The sequence below is a fragment of the Mytilus trossulus genome, chromosome 2 (assembly GCF_036588685.1).
Source record: "Mytilus trossulus isolate FHL-02 chromosome 2, PNRI_Mtr1.1.1.hap1, whole genome shotgun sequence".
NCBI lineage: Eukaryota > Metazoa > Mollusca > Bivalvia > Mytilida > Mytilidae > Mytilus > Mytilus trossulus.
This window is the reverse complement of record NC_086374.1, coordinates 14,896,730-14,918,198: the sequence shown is the minus strand read 5'-3', so window position 1 is coordinate 14,918,198 and position 21,469 is coordinate 14,896,730. Positions and strand designations below refer to the sequence as shown.

At 31.0% G+C, this 21,469-nt stretch overlaps 2 protein-coding genes across 4 annotated transcripts in view; one reads left to right on the top strand and one right to left on the bottom strand.

The window, feature by feature from the left end:
• Window positions 1–1,400, bottom strand: part of LOC134706569 (multidrug resistance-associated protein 1-like) — a 35,243-nt gene extending 33,843 nt beyond the window's left edge. Inside the window, exon 1 of the mRNA XM_063565609.1 lies at window positions 1,254–1,400. Within this exon, the coding sequence (XP_063421679.1) occupies window positions 1,254–1,295 (42 nt within the window). The 5' untranslated portion in view covers window positions 1,296–1,400. The remainder of the gene's footprint in view (window positions 1–1,253) is intronic.
• On the top strand, window positions 1,268–20,281 carry LOC134706570 (uncharacterized). 3 transcript variants are annotated; one of them, XM_063565613.1, is made up of 10 exons: window positions 1,268–1,327; window positions 11,849–11,933; window positions 12,414–13,163; window positions 13,682–13,879; window positions 14,258–14,473; window positions 14,753–14,890; window positions 15,441–15,826; window positions 16,392–16,509; window positions 17,023–17,102; window positions 19,941–20,281. In XM_063565613.1, exons 2-10 carry the CDS (start codon window positions 11,849–11,851, stop codon window positions 19,974–19,976), a joined length of 2,007 nt encoding a protein of 668 aa, XP_063421683.1. In that variant the 5' UTR covers window positions 1,268–1,327; the 3' UTR covers window positions 19,977–20,281. The 3 variants fall into 3 exon arrangements, with proteins under 3 accessions (XP_063421683.1, XP_063421682.1, XP_063421681.1); XM_063565612.1 differs by lacking the exon at window positions 1,268–1,327 and adding an exon at window positions 10,103–10,169; XM_063565611.1 differs by lacking the exon at window positions 1,268–1,327 and adding an exon at window positions 10,130–10,253.
• The last annotated feature ends 1,188 nt before the right edge of the window (window positions 20,282–21,469 follow it).

Below are 21,469 nucleotides of genomic sequence, written 5' to 3'. Positions count from 1 at the left end.
GATATCTGTGATCGATTATTTTACGAAAAAAGTCTTCAAATACGGATGTCAAAAAAAAAAATAAGTGAAATAACAACTAATATGTTGTTATTATCAAGAAGACAATGTAATATCAATAAAATTCCAACAAGCCTAAATGACGATTTTGATACAAATATGGTCGGAAATTAATAATATAACAAATATAGCCTTTGTATGAGGTCAATACAGGATATATCGACCCAAAGAAGTATATCGACCTTGGACTTCGTCCTCAGTCAATATACTTCTTTTAGGTCAATATATCCTTGTATCGACCTCATACAAAGGCTATATTTGTATATTATTGTATAGCAATAAAATATTTCCCACAGAAAGTAACTAAAAGTGCAATAAATTCTAAAATTTCATGATGTCATCAACAACAAAATCTTAGTTAAACCAATTTTTACTTTCAAATTTTATATTGATATACAATAAAAAAGGTTATTGCATGAATATTGGTGAATATTGTCCCTCATAGAACATATATTGCACTCGCAAGCTAGTGCAATATAAAATTCTACTCGGGACAATATTCCTTAATATTCATGCAATAACTCTATATTATTGTATAGCAATATAATATTTCCCACAGAACGTAACCAAAAGTTAGCGTGCAATAAATTCTAATATTGCACTAGTGCAATAAATCTTTGAAATTCATGACGTCATCAACGTTTAAATCTTAGTTTAAACCAATTTTTACTTTCAAATATTATATTGCTATACAATAAAAGGGTTATTGCATGAATATTGGGAAATATTGTCCCTCGTAGAACATATATTGCACTCGCAAGCTCGTGCAATATAAAATTCTACTCGGGACAATATTCCCCAATATTCATGCAATAACCCTATATTATTTATATTATTATTTGTTAGTCTTATAGAAACCACACAGACAATAAGTTTGACAAAAAAAAAGATAATTGTCTGTGTGTTTTCTCTAAATATTTCAACTTATTTTTACTTCAAATGATTAGTTAAGATCAAATGAATGTGTTCAAGGATTTGTATAGTAGTTAGTGTAAGTTTACAAATAATGTTTTGCCCTTATCCATACGATATATATAATAGTACCAGCAGGTACCAGTAGTTTATAAAATGTATAAATATACCTCGCATTGTTTGCCTGTGACATATATACAACCTATTAAAAATTAAATAGGTCATTGACTTGCAATAAATATATCATATTTATCAAATTAATCAGGTTTTAACACAATTCTTACCCAGATTTCTGACGCTCCACAGAAGCTTTCTATATCATCCATGTTCCCTCGAATACTGCAAGAAATGCATCAAGGTATTGTTTATACAGTAATAGTGTGGGCGCCGTTCTAAATGTTGACACTATTCAGTCTATTGCAAGGTAGAAAATCGAATATTCGAATAACTGTAATAATGTCAATGACCCGTGACCGACAATTAAATCGCTTTAGTAGTACATGTAAAATGAAACTGTATTGTTGAAAATTTAAAAAGCAGAATTATATAACATTCTATTTTAAAACTTATTACCTTGTAAGCTGAAGAGTGATTTTTAATGGGCTATTTAAAAATGTGTAGTTAAACTGAAATTTTGTTTTTTACCTTTTAAAATTTGAAAGATTTGAAATTTTTACTTTATAAATCATAAATAATTTAAAAATCAATTTTTAAACTGAAATTTTTTCAAAATTTTTTAGTGCTTCATATATATGTTTTGGTATTTTGCAAGATACATGTATATGCTATTTGCTTAGAGTTAATTTTTGGTGCTGCTTCTTATTATTTATTGCATGCTGCATGCCTTGTTTTATTTGTTATTGCATATGTTTTTATATTCGGTGAAAAGCTCATTAGAGCTTATGTTTGTATTGTTTGTCAATATGCCGAATCCAAATAAAGTTTGACTTACTTATACTTACTTTTATTGCAATTCCTTGCAAAATTGAAAAAAATACCAGTTTAAACCCTGGGACAGTGTCAGTGATAGATTGTTTATTGTTTGTCTATCACTCTATGATATGTAACAAAAAATGCCCACGGGAACGTCTAGTTTAATGGGTTTGACGATCAATGCTTTTGAATGGGGACCAGGCATTTGGAAAATCTAGAAAGTACCTGATGGGGACATATGGTTGGACACCACCACCCATTTCCTGGTTTGGAACACCCTTTTTAAAATGGCTTGATCCGCCAGCAATGTAAGTTTAAACTGAGATATCAATTAATTCCGATTCGTTTTTTTAAATTCTAACTTAAAAAAAAAAACTCAACATCAAGAAAATTAAAATATATACCAGTTTATCTGAATCATCTAATTCCTCTAAATTTTTATTGCTTTTTTTTTTACAATTTTCAATAAATTCTTGTCTTAATGATTTGTTTGAAATACAGAAAAGAAAAAGTTGATTTCATCTTCTATTTGGTTATCACAAAATGTACATATATGTTTTTGTCTTTCTATAAAGCTTATGTTGATTTTTTGGTACTCTAAATTATACCCCCAAGTTGCATGTTTTCTTCAAGATAGAATCGATATTACAAATGTACCTTAAATGTACATTTTTTCACATTTTTGTCATCTTTTAATTAACATGATTAATGAATCCAAAATCAAACAATTTTAATGTATTTATTTGTGAAAAAAAAATAGATTTTATACACTATAAACATGATAAATAAAATATGAATCAGATTTTTTTTAACAAAAATTTTACATTAGACCAATATCGGGGACAAAAAGGCGAAAAGGCGAAAACGCGAAATCGCGAAAACGCGAAAAGGCGAAATCGCGAAATCGCGAAAAGGCGAAAAGGCGAAATCGCGAAAACGCGAAAACGCGAAAACGCGAAAACGCGAAAAGGCGAAAACGCGAAAAGGCGAAAACGCGAAATCGCGAAGTCAAAAACGCGAAAACGCGAAAACGCGAAGTCGAAAACGCGAAAACGCGAAGTCGAAAACGCGAAATCGGAAAGAAAAAATATTTCGCGTTTTCGCGTTTTCGACTTCGCGTTTTCGACTTCGCGATTTCGCGTTTTCGCGTTTTCGCCCTATATAATATGATGGGCGAAAACGCGAAAACGCGAAAACGCGAAATGGCCTTAACCGGCCACCATAAAGAACCTTTAACTTTTTATAACTATAATTTACGTTTTCAATATACTGGTATTACCAAATTTATTTCTATCCTTTATCATGTTACCAATATAAGTATTGCCTTTATCATGTTACCAATATAAGTATTGCCTTTATCATGTTACCAATATAAGCATTGCCTTTATCATGTTACCAATATAAGTATTGACTACATGAATTAACATTATCAAACATTTCTTATTTTGTGTTATAAAATGTAAATCTTCAGTATAATGGAGGAAATAAAGAGAATCAATCAATCAATCAATGTATACACTTTTGAAGATATTTCATTCAAAAATAGTCTATCATGTAACTTTAACCATGTAGCAACAGGATTAACAAAATTGTTATTCTGATTAAAAACTTAAGTTCTCAGATATCTTTATGCTCTTATATGTACGAGCACGCAAGTTGATATACATATGAATTTTACTAGAATTTGATTGCTAAATTATGTATTTTTGAATGCTGTTGTGAAATAAATACTTCCATTATTGCACAGATGATGCTTTTCTTTTGTGGTCTCAAGTTGTGCAGCATTTTACTAATACCACAAAGTTTAAAATAAAAAATAACTGTGTTGGTTACTAAACATCCATGTACGCACTCATTTCATAAGTTCTCCTCCGAAAATGAACATAATGCTGAATTACTATCAAATATCTTAAATCTGACTTCAAATGAAGAATACTTAAGTTTATTTCTAAATGCACACATGTTCATATTTAAATCTTTAAAGTTGACGAACTAATAATTCACACAATATACCGGTTCGTATTTCATCTTGAAAGTTGTATGATTTTTAATATTCATCATGCAACTTTTCAATATTTTTATTTTGTATTGAAAAGAGCACGTAGCATGATAGTGTAGATTTTGTTTTATATATTTTTTGTATCCAATTCAACAAGAAGATAGATTAAGATAGCATGTGGTACTTGTTTCAGCACATCCTTTTCAACACATTGTGAATAAAGATTGTATAAGATTTTTTAATTTCAAAATAAAATATGTATTTTTGCAATGTTCATTTGCACAAAAGTAGTTTTGTTGTTATTATTCTGGATTGATAAGACAAAGAGAAACTTCGGTACAGAAAGAAAAATATACATACAATTTTACTTGACCGAAACTGTTAAAGGAATAACTGCCATGTAGGATTCATTGTCCTTGAAAGAGGAGATTTATCATTTTGTGTGTGTTATTTTTTATTATACTTCGAAAAACTATAATAAACAAAGATGAAATTGATAAAGGAAATGGGGAATATGTCAAAGCGACAACAACCCGACCATAGAGCAGACAACAGCCGAAGACCACCAATGGGTCTTCAATGTAGCGAGAAACTCCCGTACCCGTCCTTCAGCTGGCCCCTTAAAAATAGGTATACTAGTACAGTGATAATGGACGTCATACTTAACTCCGAATTATACACAAGAAACTAAAATTAAAAATCATACAAGACTATATTAAACAAAGGCCAGAGCCAATACATTGAACTATAACATGATCTGATAACAAAGATCTAAAAAATAAGTCCGATAAGGCAAATGATCAGTGGGCTCTCTCGACGAGTTATTGCCCCTGGATTTCGAATTTTGCTCATTTATTAAAGGGTTTGATAATTTAACTGTACCACTAGTCTATAATCTTTTATATCATCTTTAGTGAAGAGACATTTACTTATCCATTATAAAGTGTAAAAAACTGTGGAATCTACGGGGTTTGACAGATCTAAAAGGATTAGCATTACGAATGATTGATGGAGCAAAATTGTTGACCTCCCAAGGCCATCTGAGCCTTATACTTATAGTATTTTCACCAAAGAGACAACAACTAAAGGACACACATACAAACAAAAACATATTTAGACTTTAACAAATCGTCTAGACAAGTATCTATTCAGAAGTACACATAATTTGATACAGGAAAAATTAACCACTTGTTGAACACTTATAGACTTCCTTTTTACTGGTAGTGTTATACGAGTTATCGTTTTTGTTAAATAGTGCAACAAATTGTTTCTAAAATTTGCACTAATGGTGTGTATGAATAAGGAGGTTATATAAGATAGGTTTTGGGACATGTTATTGGTATAGAAAACCCGGTATTGGTATTTTAAACCTGGTATATACCGGTATATAGAACTGTTGTGTTAACCTAACAGCACGAGAAATTAGAACTATATTGATTGTTTTTTTAGTCTTAAAAACTTGTATTTTTTATTATTTGTTATTCGATTTGAACAAGCCGTCTGTAACTACGAGAACTCTCAGAATTGTATTTTGTGTCTTAATTTGTGTTAGGAATGTATAAGTACCCTGGCAAGTTCGGTCTGTGTTTTTAATCTAGTTAGACATTTTTTCTGCTTTGTTTCGATCTGAAGAGTTCAACAGGATTTATACTTTGTTCTTACTTTGTACTGGTACATCACCGTCCCAGGGTAGGGCCCTTTACCTAAATGTAAAAGAAGATGTGGTATATATGAGTGTCAATGAGACAACTCTCCATCGGTCACAGTTTGTAAAAACTAAACCAGTATAGGTCAAAGTACGGCCTCCAACACGAAGCCTTGACTAATACCGAACAGCGGGCTACAAAGGGTCCAAAAGTGACTAGTGCAGTTGCAATTCAAGTAGAAAAAACAACGTCTAATCTATTTATAAAAAAAAACGAGAAACAAGAAACACTTATTAAACATAATAAAAACGATAACCACTTAACATCAGGTTCCTGCCTTAGAATAGGTTCAAACAAATGCATAGGCTCTAACCTTCACCCAACTCGAAACAATAGTGTAACATCACAACAAAGAAATTTAGGGTACACTATAAAATAGTTTTAATTTTAGAAATATTATAATAAAACATAACTCTGTGAAAAAATTGTGTATTTACAATGAATAGTTTTTGAGTAATCCTGTTTTCAAAATTTACGACCGATCAAGTCAGTCTTTTAGTCAAAATTTTGAGAAAATGGGTGAGGGGTAACAAAACAAAACATAACAAAATGCCGCTACAAAGTCAGGAATATGACAGTAGTTTGACGATTTTGAGCTTTTGATATTTCCATTTGTTTAGTGACTTTCCGTAAAGAAGTTTCCCCGGAGTTTGGTATTTTTGTTATTTTACTTTTTACGCTGCTGCTGAATCCCAAGCATTGTCGCATTAACCTGTTAAGTCTTTTTGGTTGCCTACCCAGTTTTGTCAATATATTGGAACTATAAACAACTTTCATACAAGTGGGAGATTTAGCTAGCTATGGAACCAGGTTTAGCGTTCACCAGTTTCCTCGGACAATGCCTGAATCAAGTCAGGAATATGGCAGTTAATTATCATTTGTTGAGTAGATTGATAGCGTTTGATGTGTTTTTGTCAGCTTCTTCAGAATCATTCTGTTTGAATTTGCCCTGGAGTTTCGAGTATTTTGTTATACCTTTTATCAATTATGAATCAGCTAAACAGTTAAACGATACCTGTATCATCATTTTACCGCAAATACTCGTACAAGGTGTTTTAAAATTGATGGTTCCAATCTTGCACATTTTTGTAGACTCTTGTATTGTTTACCTTTATTGCTGTTTCAGTTTCTGTCTATTAAGGAAAATCTCAACGTAAAAGGCAGAACAGTATGATTCATACAAAATCAGAATTTCTATAACTGAAAATAACACTTGTATAGTTTTCGTTCGGAGCGTGTTTTTTTTTTTAATTTACCTTCATATAAGATTTGACAACGAGAGGATTATTTAAGGTTTACCTTGCCTTAGGGAGTTGGAGTCTTACTTTTTTATTTATTAATTTATCGACGGAGAATTTTAAAGAAAAACATGTTATAAATCTTGTCAGTCCTGAAGTACTGACCAATAGGTTGATGCTGTCCACGTGGACAAATAATCCACAAGTAGTGGTATCGACCCTGTAATAATAAACGAAAATAAGATTTTTATCATTTAGTGCGTCCGAGTCACTTTTAAAACTCAAAAGCCAAAATTTGAAAGTCAAAGTCGAATTACACTTGAAAACGTGATGAGCATAATTGTCCTATATAAAATCCTAGGCAATTTTGTATAAATAAATGAAAATATCACTTTATAATTGCATGCGTCCGAAGCTCTGTTCTAGATTTACATTCATTAGGACGAATATTTGAATGCCAAGATTGTATACGAAAAGAAACACATAAATGATCAACAGTATCTAAAAATACAGTAGGCTAAATCCATTTAGAGTGTTATAACTGAATGTATAATATATATAAGAAAAATATGCGCTGTGCTGGATTAACCTTCACCAAGAACGCGCAAAACACAATCAACAGCTTTAGTATATTACCACATTTAGGACTTAAATAATAGCCGAATCTATCTTATATTTAAGGTACAATTTGTCGGATGGAGTTGAAACCTTCGTTTCTTGAGATTTTACAAAGTTGTACAATGACAGCTTTATTTATTTTCGATGATACCCTCGTGGACTGATAGTCCACAAGCAGCGGTACATGTATATATACCCAATGCAATAAAAAATAAATAAAATAGCACTTTATAATGTCATACTACCGAAGAGTTTTCTTAATTCACCCATACAGGGAACGCTCATAATATAGATATAGGAAGATGTGGTGTGAGTGCCAATGAGACAACTCTCCATCCAAGTAACAATTTAAAAAGTAAACCATATATATGAAAGCAAAGGGTATAACAACAGAAGCAATTACGAGCTGTAAGACATGAAAGGACCATACAGAATAAAAGCCAAATACATCTACGGTCAACTTTGCACGAATAAAGTAAAATAACACAAATACCAAACTCCAAGGAGAAGTTCAAACGGAAAGTCCCTAATCAAATCATCAAATGGCAAAATCAAAAGCTCAAACACATCAAACGAATGGATAACAACTGTCAATGATTTCGTACTGTTTTATGTAGAAAATAGTGTATTTAACATAGTTTTATAGCACTAAACCTCCCATTTATATGACAGTTGCATATAATTCCATTATATTGACAATAATGTGTAAACTTGGGGGTTAAATCTTAGTTTCCTAATAATTTTCATTTTTCCAAACAGACAATTTAAGACAGATTTGTTATAGACCATAAGAGTAAAAAGTAAAATCACTAAAATACTGAACTTAGAGGAAAATCAATTCGGAAAGTCCATAATCACATTGCAAAATCAAATAACAAAACCCATCAAAAACGAATGGACAAGAACTGTCATATTCCTAACTTGATACTGGCATTTTCAAATGTAGAAAATGGTAACGAAGTATTGACTATACTCATCAGATCTGATGATACCATCCGGGACTGATAGTCCACCAGTAGCGTAGTCAATTGTTGGTTTCAGTTGTTAAGCTTATTGTGCATTTTTTTGTAAATCTTGTTTAGCTGATATAAAAGGTTAATACTTACCCTATTGAGACCCTTCAAAATGTTGTTGTAAACATAAATCTAAACCTTCTAGTACATCAAGTAATAGACCAAGAGACAATGATGTAAACAAATATGCAGGTTACCTTAAACTCAACCGTATAGTAAGCTAAGACAAATGAGATCAGTATGTGAAACAAAAGTAAAAGCCTGATTTAAGCTATTAATATGTAGGATAATATTAAACACCAATAATTATTAAGTAAAATCACAAATATACTGAACTACGGGGAAAATTCAAAACGGAATATCAAAATCTCAAACACAGCAAACGAATGGTTAACAACTCTGACATTCCTGACTTTGTACAGACATTTTCTTATGAGAAAATGGTTGATTGAACCTGGTTTTATAACCTCTCCCTGTATGAAAGTCGCATCAAATTCAATTATATTGACAACGATGCGTGAACAAAACAACCAGACATAATAGATAAAAATGTCTAACATACAGCAGCCAACAATGTATTATAATTTAATGACTAAATAAATAAAACAGACTGCCATCAACGACTGAACTACGGGTGACTGTCTTTTGTTTGCGCATAAACAATTATCGAGGTTTCATATGTTTGTGAGAGGTAAATCTTCCCCAACATTTTAAATTTTCGAAGCACTGAACTCAACATTGGAATTAACTGTAAAAATGAATTGTAAGTGCTCGACTAAAAAGATAGGTTCTATGCACAATGGCAACTAACAAAACGTCAAAAGATACATATAAGTGTTTAAGAGTTTTCGCAGATACTCAAAGCTAATTAAAGCTCAAAGTCAATGTTCAACACATCAAACTATTTATATTTCCATTTTCATTGTTTACACAAATATTCTATGCAGTTGAAGGTGCTTGAGGGAAACCCTACATCTAGAAAGCTGCTGAAAATAACAATGTCTCCAAATGTGTACACACACTTTGCTCTGATAGATAGAAAATTTCAGCGGTCTCTAGATTTGAAACTGTAGAAGAAGTTGGTTACACATAACCTATACTCTTTTCCTAACCGACAGATGTAAGACGCTTCATACATATACCCATTTAATAATGAATCTCTAATTTTCATACAAATCTTTATCATTTGGGTTTCATTAAAGAACACATAAAAGCCCACGCTGTATAAACCTTCCTGGGAACATGTTTATTTCCGGACGAACATGCTACATGTTGTTTATCATTTACTAATTAGCATAAACTGCTTCATCACAATAATGTCTTTCTAATATATGCATGTTATTGATTTTTTTTAAAATGAAGTATTAAACGCATTACACTCATGTAAAAGGCGTCATAATACAAACTTATTAGTGGGCTAACATATACACAACTGGAACAAACAGGTGACATATTTCAAACAACTTATCAATTGATTGTCATTGGTCATTTTAATTGTTAAACAACAAATTTTGGTTCACCATTAAATATTCAAACGTATTTTGGGTGTGTTATTAAATGTTATTCTCCTACATATGCAAAAAACTCTTACGTGCACGATGCAAACAACAAATGAATTACTTTTGCTCGAGGCTACGTCTTCCGTGTACTAATATATAAATATAGGGACTCATGCACAAACTGCGAAACAAAGGTAATCAATCCAGTTAATTGTTGTATTTTATTTATATAATTTATCACTTACAGTCCCAGTCTTATTTATTTTAACAAGAACAAGGTAAGTTTATATTTTGTTATAATAGGAAGTCATTAAACAATAACTTCGGTATTGAAAGTAACACATAATAACTTGTATATTTATATTTATGTGTAATATTTATATTTAGTCAGTTGTGTATGGAAAAAATGTATACATGTACGCTAATTTCGAACTATTCTTTCTTGATATAGATATATATTCTTTGTAAAATGTAAAATAAAAAACAATTATAGAACTTCAAGGAAAACTCAAAAAGCAGAGTTCATTATAAAATGCAAAAAATAAAAGCTAAAACAAATCATGGCGAACGAATGGAAAACAACTGTCAGATTCCTGACTTTGAACATCCATTCCTTGTTTGAAAAATGATGAACTAAACCTGATTTAATATATTATATAAATTTTAATTTCAAAGTGCTCAGAATATAAAATTGCAGATTTAGTTATGATTTGTTAAATAAATAATTTGACAAACAATGGTGCTTTTAACTACCGATCTCCACTAATGATACTAGTAACTGATTTTCTAATTTTCTAACACACAAACGATAAAACAACCAATATTATATTGATCAACAAAACCAATCTTATTCCAATAAACAACATGATCTAGTTAATAGGGAATAGCTGACAACCTTGTCGTGTCAGTTTATTAGTTAATTTTAATTTCATAAATTCTGTTTGCTGCACGACTTAAATTTATGTTGACCAGAAAAGACCATTTTTTACTTTTTAAACAAAGGATATGAGGTAAATAATGCATAATTATGAATAAATTTATAATTCTATAAAAATATGCATGTATGTTTACGTACATAGTATTATTGTGACAATTTTTGAATGACTTTACGATGGTATTCATGACAAGATGATTATCATATGACATGTTTGCTCATTTATCCTGGTGTTCATTTAAATATAAGGTCAAAAAGTGTATCAGGCGTATAAAGATAATTAGATATGTCATATTGGACAGAAATACATACATATACCAGGTCCATTGATTTTCGGAAAAACTTTAAAACACGAAAATGCATCGCTCATTATAATGCATGACAAGACAAAGGTATTGCAGATAATGAATGGTGAGCACTGACCTGATTATAAATGGACTGTAATCACCTATCTATTACAAGTTAACAGAATTTACGTTTTTTTCTTGATTATATCAAGACTTGGTTTAAGAATTGAAATGACAGAGAAATAAAATAAACTAAAATCAGTATAAAACAAAACGTAAGAACGAATGAAACATCATAGCAATATAAAGTTAAATGTCTAAATTCAATATTTAATGAAAATATGAAAAACTCTTTTATTTGCATTGTTTTACTTATAACATTCATCATATAAAAGTAAAATGATTTAAAAGGTAACCAACCACCGTATTAGAACTGTCAAGAAGAAACTGATAATTGGACCGGACCACATCCCTATACACAGCGTTCGTCTCAATTCATATTGAACAGCTAGTCTTTGTCACCACTCAATATTAATGTATTTGTAACAGTAAAATGTCAATGTTTGACCTGCTTGAGGAATTTTGAAAAAAGAAAACAAAATCAATACAGATTCATTGAAACTTAAATTGTATATATTTGTTTCCATTTCAGATGTTTACAGAAATCCATAAAATTGTTGTATTATCCATATTTTTCCACACATATATTTACGCACAAGATGTTCAGAACGTTGGAGGTAAGTTTTCTGAGAACAGAACCCTGCAATGATCGATAAAACAGTTTCGTTTTCCATGGAAATAAAAGGGTTGACATATCTGTTATGTTTTGTTTTGTTTTGTTTTTTGTTTAATTTGAATGAATAATCAAATCAACTGAAAGTAATCTTTAAAATTGTAAGATTCTTTGATGCAATATTCTTAGTAAAATTAACCTTTTTTGGTTTATTTGCTTATTTATATATTGGTATTGTATGATTTTTTTTCTTAAATTTAGTGCGATACAGATTCAGATTCAATATTTCATTAATCACAATTAATTATGAGAACATTTTAACTTCTACTCATTAGCAATTTTGCAAAAACAATTTTTTTCATTTTTTGTAATTGTTATTATTATTTAATTTTATTATTATTATTTCGTTATGGCTGATGATCTGATTTTTTTTAGATTTCATAAGATAAATATATGTATAAATTTAAACCATTCTCCCTTTCAGTTAATCTTAATGTGAAAAATGACCCCTTTGCAACCCCGGGTGTAGACCCGTTTGGTAATATGAAATCAAGTACTAGTTCAGACAAAACTGCAATCAAGACAAGTAAATCTTCTACGACAAGACACATTTCGACAAGAAAAGAAACTAATGTTCAAGGATTAGACAAGGAACCAGTTGTGGGTGCTGAAAATTTAAAAACTGAAAACGCCGCAATCAGTTCCACTGGAACCAGTACAAGTCAGACAAACAATGTCCAAAGTGCAGGGACAACAGTTTCGAAAGAAAACAGACGTACAGATGTGAACGCCGTTAAAGCAAGTGACACAGCGTCATCTAATTCACGTAGTTCAAACCGACGTGTACCAAGAAAAAGGAATAAAAAACAGAAAACAGAAATCGATACTACAACAAGAAGTAACAGACAACAGAATAGAGTAAATCAAGAGGTATCAAGACAGTCAACTACTGGAACAAAAACCAATACTGCAAAGAACTCTAAAGGACAAACAAGCAGTACTAGAACAGTAGTTTCCGAGAGATCCCAAACTAGTGGTTCAGTACAATTGAACCCACAAACAGTAAGAACGTCAAACACAGATACAAGAAATGTGTTGAGAAAAGATGGAGCTTTTTCGTCAGACATTGATTTTAATGGTGCTTTAAGAAGAGATGAACAACTCGGAATGGAGTTTGATGTACCAACAACTGAGAAACCAATTAGATATTTCAGACAACTTTTTGCCGATCAAAGTACGTATTTTAATATATCAAAATGCATTTAAAAAACAGATGCTGCATGATTTACAATGTACAACAATCCATTTCAGATAAAAAATACAAGGATATAATCAATTAAAAATGCAAAAACGAGTACTATTGTGAAAGCTATAAAAGGCCAATGATAACAAAATCAGAAACAATTAGAAGAAGAAAAACGTAAAACAAAAACATAAAAATAAAAAGCAATTATGTCAAACGCACACAACAACAACAACTGAACTAGCTACACTTTTTTTAATCCTTTTTTCAACCCAAATAATATATAACAACCACTGAACTACACAGTATGTGATCCTTTTTATACACAAAACGTTTCCTTTCCAAATAATTATATTTTCTTTATTTAATGCTAACTTATCTCGAATGAAATTAAACATAAATATCTTGTTTGTAGAATATATCAGTGCTTCAAAGCATTTCTTTTTATCTAGTATTTCTCACAGAAATACACTTTTCCATTCTAATCATATTTCGTTGTTTTATAATAGGGATATGTGAAATTCAAAACTGTTATAGCACCGACTGTTATTTTGAACATCCTGGTGACTGTAGGAAATACATTCGTTGTACGGCTAGTGCTGAGGGTGCTGGCATGGAGGCTCTAGAAATGAATTGTGCTTTTGGAACCTTTTGGTCTAGAATGAAAAATACATGTGATACTGCATCAAACGTAGTATGTCCAAATGGTAAGTTGCATATGGTTTAGTTGTACATAAAGTACAATTTTTTTTTATAACCAATGCCAACAACTGAACAGCATGAAAAGAAAAAAACGATACACGATGAGTTTGAACAGTTCTGAAGTGTAATGTACATCTAGTCACGGACGAAAACAATGTTCTTTGTAAATTAGAGAATTCTATTATGCAAATGTCTTGATATTTTGTGGTCTGTGATAGTCTGTCTTTTTTTATCATTCTATAAAAGTACGTTTTGTTATGCCACCAATCATAATTTAAAGAAAGACGTTGGCAGTTGTTTTGTGTGATCTGGTATTACACTGGAAGAAAACAAGCAGCGGCTTCGAAATCATCTCTCTGAATTGTTTTATTTTGTATATGTAGATCCATGTAGAGATAGAACACTCAAGAGTTACCCGTCAGGTTTGAACTGCAGAAGTTACTGGACCTGTGTTAATGGTCGGTCAGATGCAGAATGTTGTCCTGCTAATGAGGCTTATGAAAACGGCTTCTGCCAAGCAAGCGATTCCTGTAAGATAGATGACGCTGAATGTCCATATAAATTGAGAGGTGATATGCCAGAAAAGAAGAAGAAAAACAGTAAGTCAATTATTGTTAAGTGGAGAAATGAAATAAAGATTTGTTTTTTTTGTAACTGCAATGTTAATTGTATCGACTATACTTTTAAAGCGACTTATTGTTCCTTTCTTAGATCGAAGTTGTAACTATTCACGATTGATAAATCTGTAGCAGCTGTGCCGAATTACTTCTTTCTCAAGTGTATTCAAATCACCAAAAGAAAGTGATCGTAATATATTTTCTGTAAATCGTAATAAACTATACGTGAATAATAATGTAACACAATCTTTTTTATTTTAGGCTGTCCCTTTGAAAGTCACCCAAAAGATGAATCACTATATGTCCTGAAATATTACGGGACAGTAATGAATTGTGCCACTGGAACACGCTTTGATGAGGAGCAATGCACATGTGTTCGAGCTGTTTTCAAAAGAATCAGTAAGTGAGGAAGCCCTCAAAACACCAAGTTTTTTTCCATTTTGTTTTTGTGTAATGAACATCGATCATAAGAGAAACTATTTTGAATTAGATTAAAGAATAGAGAGATGATGTATTCAAACAGTGTGATACTGTACACATATAATGTGTACACAGTTTTATTTTCTAACCTTTACATTTAATTTTACATCTCTTTGTAACTATGTTAAAAAGATCAGAGCTTAAAATTAAACAAAATGGTATGTTGACGAGTTAGGATATTGACCTACATGACAAAAATCGTCAAAGGTATTTATCAACATCTATGACAGAGTTAGTTGTTATATTACTTATCACTTTCACTAATATATTTGTAGTCTCTTTTTTGTCCTATTTTGATCCACATACATTGATTGTTGTTTGCATTTCTCTAAGAATTAAAGTTTAAGAGAAGAGTATAGACACCAATATGTGTATATTCTATAAGAAAATGACCTGGTGCTAACTTATAATATTTCAAAATATTAAAGTAATGAACATTTTAACTCATAAAAATTGTTCATTCTAACAGGATGTGTGCCGACTACAGACATATCATTTAACGGTAAAAGAGTCATCAGCGGTCGCAGTTATATCGAAACAAGCAACGTTACATTAACAGAAAGATCAGGTGGTCGATTCAACGGACGAGCAGCGATCTCTGTTCCATACTTCAAGTCTAATCAGAACATCGAGAGACACTTGGTTGTTCAAATGAGATTTTATCACAATGGCAAAGAAGGATATGATTCACAAGTACTGATCTCTAACTGTAAGACAGTATCCAGCAACGAACTATCACCATCGTTTGCAATTCTTCTTTCAAAGACAAAAAATCAAATTATTTTCTTTATTTCGACTAAACAAGGAAACATGGACAAGTCTGGTGGAACTGCTTCAATTTCATTGCCATACACGGTAAGATGTATACGTAGATTTTATTTTTGTAATACAGTAGTATCTGGGTACCATTTTGTTGTCCATTAGACACATTCCTCATTTCCATTTTTAATTATACGTATGATAGGCCCTCCACAAGACAGAAGAAGTAAAAATTGTGTATATCAGTGTTCATAACTCCAAATATTAATATTTTTAAACCATAATTTTTTAATGACTATTTATCATTATTTTACTTTTTAAGATTTGAACAAATGTGATTTTGAGTCATAAATAGATGGACAATGTGTTTACTCCCTCTCGATTTTAAATAAGTCTTCATAACACAAAGTAAAATCACGAAAATACTGAACTCCGACGAAAATTCAAAACGGAAAGTCCGTTATCAAATGGCAAAATCAAAAGATAAATCACATCAAACAAATGGATATCAACTGTCATATTCCTGACTTGGTATAGTAATTTTCTTATGTAGTGCAGTTCATTAAAGTCATAATATTCCCGAATATTAAAAAAACTTTATGCATGTAGCTTTTACCTTTGAACAACGATGAATCAACAGTTTTTTTTTTAATAATTTCAGCCAGGAAGTTGGACAGTGGTAGAGATGAAGTACATAAACCAACAGTTAAATGCTACCGTACAAACATTCCAGGCTGATGGCTCATCAACACAGGTCAACGATGTTAAAGATTTAAAGGGTATGTCAACAAAAATACTGCGTTTCTAAAATAACATGTATAAAAAAGGTGACTTTTCTTACTATCAAAATGTAAAGACAAAAAAGACAAAGATTTTTAAATGTAATTTTTATATATGTTTCAATTGATACCAAAGACACTAAGCTGCTTACAATGCTCGATATTGATTACCGATCACATGAAAATAACTTTTTTCTAGATTATCGCTCGATAATGATCTACTTGTTATATCATCGCAAACATTTTGCTAGTTCTCTTTTTGTTTAATGCTTGATTATGATGAAGCACGCTTTTTAATAGTGAAACACTTTTCTGGATTTACATAATGACGAATGCCGACATTGCAATAATGCATTTTACTGTCCAACGCCCAATGTGACGATTAGACAATTTACATATAAAAAAATGTATTTAGTCAAGGTATCATATTCTTTTGTTTATATTTATTTAAGTTAACATATTCTTTAATTATATTTATTTAAGTTAACATATTCTTTTATTGATATTTTATAGGAAGAATCAAACCCAGTGTTGAGCCAGTGATGGTTGGTAATTGTAACATGAACGACGGATTTGTTGGCTATATTGACGAGGTATGCTTGGTATTAGATAAGAATAAAAAATAATTTTCACTCATAATTTCTATACATATAGCGCAATGGATGGCATTAGCCACCATTCCCTTTCCCTTCCCGAAAATATTATAACTAAATAAAAATAGAAATTGCCAGAACAACGTATTCATTAAAAGCATGACCAGTACTTTCCAAATCAGTGTGCACATTAAGACATATCTCGCAATAATTATTCCTATGTCATATTGAAATCAAGTTGAAAAAAAGAAAGTAATGAAACAGTGATGTAATTAAATCATGAAAACTACCAACTGCTGTCAGAGTTACACAAAACATACCAGATTAACATATACAGGTGTATCTCTTTCAATGAATCTATACAAATTATATAAATAAAACGTGGTTGAGTGATAGAACATCTTGTTATCCTGAGCTTAACGAATCTATTTTAACTCCCTTTTAGAAATGAATATCTATTTTTAACTACATTTTCTATAATCATTGATTTTTATACGACCGCAAATTTTGAAAAAAATTTCGTCGTATATTGCTATCACGTTGGCGTCGTCGTCTGCGTCGTCGTCGTCGTCGTCCGAATACTTTTAGTTTTCGCACTCTAACTTTAGTAAAGGTGAATAGAAATCTATGAAATTTTAACACAAGGTTTATGACCACAAAAGGAAGGTTGGTAGTTATTTTGGGAGTTTTGGTCCCAACATTTTAGGAATTAGGGGCCAAAAAGGGCCCAAATAAGCATTTTCTTGGTTTTCGCACTATAACTTTAGTTTAAGTTAATAGAAATCTATGAAATTTTAACACAAGGTTTATGACCACAAAAGAAAGGTTGGGATTGATTTTGGGAGTTTTGGTTTCAACAGTTTAGGAATTAGGGGCCAAAAAAGGGCCCAAATAAGCATTATTCTTGGTTTTCGCACAATAACTTTAGTTTAAGTAAATAGAAATCAATGAAATTTAAACACAATGATTATGACCACAAAAGGAAGGTTGGTATTGATTTTGGGAGTTTAGGTCCCAACAGTTTAGGAATTAGGGGTCAAAAAGGGACCCAAATAAGCATTTTTCTTGGTTTTCGCACCATAACGTTAGTATAAGTAAATAGAAATCTATGAAATTTAAACACAAGGTTTATGACCATAAAAGGAAGGTTGGTATTGATTTTTGGAGTTTTGGTCCCAACAGTTTAGGAATAAGGGGCCTAAAGGGTCCAAAATTAAACTTTGTTTGATTTCATCAAAATTGAATAATTGGGGTTCTTTGATATGCCGAATCTAACTATGTATGTAGATTCTTAACCTTTGGTCGCGTATTCAAATTGGTCTACATTAAGGTCCAAAGGGTCAAAAATTAAACTTATTTTGATTTTGACAAAAAATGAATCGGTTGGGTTCTTTGATATGCTGAATCTAAAAAGGTACTTAGATTCTTGATTATTGGCCCAGTTTTCAAGTTGGTCCAAAACGGGGTCCAAAATTAAACTTTGTTTGATTTCATCAAAAATTGAATTATTGGGGTTCTTTGATATGCCAAATCTAACTTGTATGTAGGTATGTAGATTCTTCATTTTTGGTCTTGTTTTCAAATTGGTCTACATTAAAGTCCAAAGGGTCCAAAATTAAACTTAGTTTGATTTTAACAAAAATTGAAATCTTGGGGTTCTTTGATATGCTGAATCCAAACATGTACTTAGATTTTTGATTATGGGCCCAGTTTTCAAGTTGGTCCAAATCAGGATCTAAAATTATTATATTAAGTATTGTGCAATAGCAAGTCTTTTCAATTGCACAGTATTGCACAATGGCAAGAAATATCTAATTGCACAATATTGTGAAATAGCAAATTATCTTTTTATTAGAGTTATCTTTCTTTGTCCAGAATAGTAAGCAAGAAATATCTAATTGCATAATATTGTGCAATTGCAAGATTTTTTTTTAATTGGAGTTATCTTTCTTTGTCCAGAATCAACTTAAATCTTTGTTATATACAATATACAATGTATATTCACTTTTAACTACCAACTGATAAATTAGAATAATCTTTACCATTCAGTGATAACAAGCAGTTTTTTTTACATCTTAATATTTTATGATGTATTTAAATGAGTAGTTATTGTTGCAAACTCCATTAGAAATTTTAATTGAGATTAGTTTTGGAATAAGGGAAAGGGGGATGTGATTAAAAAAATGGGTTCAATTTTATCATTTGAAATTTCATAAACATTTTTTTGAGAGGATTAATATTCAACAGCATAGTGAATTGCTCTAAGAGAAAACAAAAAATTTAAGTTCATTAGAACACATTCATTTTGTGTCAGAAACCTATGCTGTGTCAACTATTTAATCACAATCCAAATTTAGAGCTGAATCCAGCTTGAATGTTGTGTCCATACTTGCCACAACTGTTCAGGGTTCAACCTCTGCGGTCGTATAAAGCTACGCCCTGCGGAGCATCTGGTTAAATTATTTGATTTGATGATTTAAACTTAAACTACTGTCTTCTCAAGTATTAAACATCGAGCAATCTGCATGAGTGAGTAATACCTAAAAAAATGTCATCCGCTGATTCGTGAAAAGATTTTCGCTTTCGTTTTTTACCATTACACAAATTTCATTTTATAACGTGTTTTAAGAATTTGTAGAACATTGAGTATACCTTAGAATTTAAAGTTAACATCAAAGCCGCAAAATACACACAGATTTTATCACTTTATGTAGATAAAAAATTTGCTCATTGTTTGAAGGCCGTACAGTGACCTATAGCTGTTAAGTATGTGTCATTTCACATCTTCTTTGTTATACATACATCATGTTTGGTAAAATCATATTTTTTTATTTTCAGGTAAAAATATATTTATGCGATCCTAACGAAGTTTGATAGTAGTACCTGTACATAGTTCCTGCTGTCGATAGTGCTCAACTCATATAAACCCAATGTTTTACATGCTGAATTTAAAATGATAACAACTTGAATGGATTTAATTGTAATGAATTGCAATAACTGCCACAGAAATATTCAAAATGTATAGATCGATTGCATAGATTGTTAAGAACAATTGTTGTCAACATAACAAAACAACAACAAAAAAGTCCATACAAGCATACTGTTACGTTAACCATATACAACTACATTTGTATAGTTGAATGTATTTATTTTTTAAATAATAAAAGTATTTATAACTACTTACTGAATCTGCATGCATGTGTAAAGGGTATTTAAAATACTGGTTCAAATGTCAAAACTCCAAAGACTCCATGGTATTTTTCAGACCATAAAAATGTACAAATGGTTAATACACGTTCTCATGCATAGTGTTTCAACCATTTACTAATTAATCAAAGTTATCATATTCGTCTATAAGTTGAAAAAAAACTGCATTGTTCACCATAAACCAATACATACCAGGAGATATTTGTAAGTCGGATGAAAAATCACGAAAGATGACACAAAAGAAAGATTCGACACAATATATGTTACAAGCTTGCAACTATTTACAATATGTACTAGAAAAATGAAGATATTTAAATGTGGTAATCATTAATGAGCAAACCCCATATCGTAAAATAAGTTATAATAAACTCATCATAGTTGCCAGGATTAAATTTTGTATAAAGGACACCGAGATGACAAAATTGGAAACGCTTAAAAGAGGGATTTCTTGATTTGACCTAAAACAAACGAATAATTATGGCAGACGTCAAATATTTACGACCAGCGGATTTTATGAGAAAGTATAAGCAGGCACATATTTGAAAAAACCATCGAAAAACTAATCAAATGTGTCGTATTTTAATTTTCCAAACAAAATATTATCGAGCAAGTATGTAATTCCTTCAAACAATCATTAACATGTCAAATAAGTGTGTACTTTTCAAGTTTTATAACTGACAAAAAGAAAGAAATTGTCACAACTACAATAGATATATCAAGAAAACCATTAACAAAAAGAAAAAAACGTTTCTCTTTGATAAGATTGTGCGGTAGTTTAACATACAGAGTAAAAAGCCATAATTTTCAACGGAGACTAATTAACATACAAAACGCGAATCTTAACCAGACACATGTAATACCATTGTAGTAAAGTATCTAGTTTAACTAATAAGACTTCGAAAGAATATTCAAACTCTAGAAAAAAAATATACACAGTTTATATTTATACTTTTCTGGATGGACCTTCATCAGTCCGTACCGAATTTTCTACTACTGAGCCGATGATACCTTCATGGACGACAGTCCACCACCATCGGTCTCGGCCAAGTACTGTAAACAATGAAAACAACACTTAATAAACTGCATGTGTCCGAAGCTATTTGATGTGCATGCTTTGACACTTACAGCCAAATATTTAAATGCCAAGGATGTACAGGAAT